At 32.0% G+C, this 2399-nt stretch overlaps 1 protein-coding gene across 1 annotated transcript; it reads left to right on the top strand.

Moving 5' to 3' along the window:
- The first annotated feature begins 436 nt into the window (after window positions 1-436).
- On the top strand, window positions 437-1786 carry LOC129242028 (putative uncharacterized protein DDB_G0286901). The gene has a single exon (XM_054878589.1). It carries the CDS (start codon window positions 437-439, stop codon window positions 1784-1786), a length of 1350 nt encoding a protein of 449 aa, XP_054734564.1.
- The last annotated feature ends 613 nt before the right edge of the window (window positions 1787-2399 follow it).

The raw sequence follows: 2399 nt of genomic DNA, 5'->3' as shown, positions 1-2399 counted from the left end.
GGAAAAACTAATTAAATTAAAATTGACTCCTAAATGAACATTAATGTTAGAAATAACAAAACTAAAATAAATGAGCAGAAACAGTATAAGTAAATCTGATGATATATATATAATAACACCCAGAATGGGGTTAATTGATACCAAAACAGTGGACTCCACTGCAAATGTAATAAATAAAATAGAATCGTCAAATACTGATATGAAAATAACAAACATATTGTTACTGATAATCGTTATTATTATGTGTGCATATATTATTTACAAAGCCTACATCCTACATAATAAATGTATAAAAAAGAGAGCCTTAAGCCAAGCTAACGATCTTGATAAGATCTGAAAATAATATACAAGCACACACGATTCTCATGGTAATGTGTTTATATATACAAAAAAAAAAAACTTTTATATATATACATATACATAATGAATTCCAGGCATGGAATGGGAGCAACTAACCCTAAATATCCGTGAACTAAAAGAAAAATTTGATAAATCTTACAAATGTGTAAGCCAGAATAGGTCAATACAAAAGGATACTTTAAATAAACATGCGAAAATTCTTGTAGAAACATTTAATGATGCAAGAATATTAGTGCATGATAATAGACGTATAATAAATAAAACTAACTGGTCAAAAATATCAAAATTGTTGATCAAATTACGTTCAAATTTATATAACGTCAAAGAAAAGTATCAGCTAGATATTTTCATTCCAACAGTGTTAAATTCACCATTAACACTAGATGGAGAAGAAGATCAGAATTCAGTTGAAACAGATTTAGATTCAGATCCTGAATCAAACGAAGAAACTGATATAAAAGAAAACGACCTAAAAGATCTTACAATTCCTGCACAAATCACTTTATCTGAAGAAGATAATGAGATAGAACAGGAAGAAGGATTGAATTCTAGCACAAGCTCAGCAGACACAGAAGAATACATCATGACAGATGTAAACGCCCAAAGGGCATACATAAAGGACATATCGAATGCCATTCCAGAATTCAATGGACAGAAAATACATCTTCAAAGATTTGTAACAGCTTTGAAGTTAATAAATCTGACAAAAGGCACATTCGAAGAAATAGCTGTTGAGGTCATTAAGTCAAAAATTGTTGGCTCAACTCTATACAAAGTCCAAAATGAAACGACAATTAATGCAATAATCAAAAAATTGCAAGATACTATAGTCGGTGAAACATCCGACGTAGTAAAAGCCAAATTGTCTAAAACAATGCAAAAAGGGAAAACTGCCGAAAAATTCACGACAGAAATTGACAATTTACGAAAGCTTTTGGAAGCTTCGTATATTGACGAAGGCCTATCAGCCGAACATGCTGACAAATTCAGCACTAAAGAAGCCATTAACGCAATGGTTAAAAATTGTGAACACGGAAAGTTAAAAACAATCCTCGAGGCAGGCAATTTCAAAACAATGGATGAAGCCGTCACAAAGTATATACAATGTAGTACCGAAATGACAGGCAATCCCAATTCAATATTGCTCGCCCAAAGGGGCCGTGGTAATTATAACAACAGGAATAATTATCGCGGTAGAGGCAATGGTAGAGGCAATGGTCGAGGTTATTATAATAATAATAATTATAATAACAACAACCGCAATAATGGCCAGAATAATAATTACCAATATAATAATTATAGAGGTAATAATAGAGGAAACAACAGAGTCAACCATAGAGGAAATAACCACCAAAATGGAGGTTATAACCAAAACAGTAACAATAATGTAAGGGTGACCCAAAACGCTTCGGGAAACTCCCAGTAGCCTTTAGATACTCAGCAGTAAATAATAAAATTCATACCATCAATCTCAGCCAAAACATATACGTAACCTTCACAAATATAAACACAGGGAAAGAACTAGTATTCTTGATAGACACAGGTGCAGATATATCTATATTAAAAGAAAATTCAGATGTTTTTCAATACATTCAAACTGATCATATAATAAATATACAGGGAATAAGTCAAGAAGTAACCAAATCTAAAGGACTTACTTCCATTGAAATCCAAACCACAAATTACATAATCCCCCACGATTTTCACATTGTAAATTTACAATTCGCTATTCCATGTGATGGAATACTAGGAATAGATTTCATAAAAAAATACAACTGTCAATTAGATTTCAAGCCGTCTGAAGACTGGCTTATAATCAGACCAACTAACTTAAAATACCCAATTTATGTTCCGATAACATACAGTTCTGGCAACAATTCCATAGTTCTGCCAGCAAGATCACAAGTGATCCGAAAAATTACAATAAACTCAGTAGAAAACAGTGTATTTATTCCAAACCAAGAAATTCTGCATGGTATCTACATAGCAAATACCATAGCAACAACCCAAAATGCATTCATAAGAATGCTTAATACAAC

This window comes from Anastrepha obliqua, chromosome 3, assembly GCF_027943255.1.
Source record: "Anastrepha obliqua isolate idAnaObli1 chromosome 3, idAnaObli1_1.0, whole genome shotgun sequence".
NCBI classification, from domain to species: domain Eukaryota; kingdom Metazoa; phylum Arthropoda; class Insecta; order Diptera; family Tephritidae; genus Anastrepha; species Anastrepha obliqua.
Note: the sequence above shows the minus strand (reverse complement) of the source record. Positions and strands in the feature narration are given on the sequence as shown.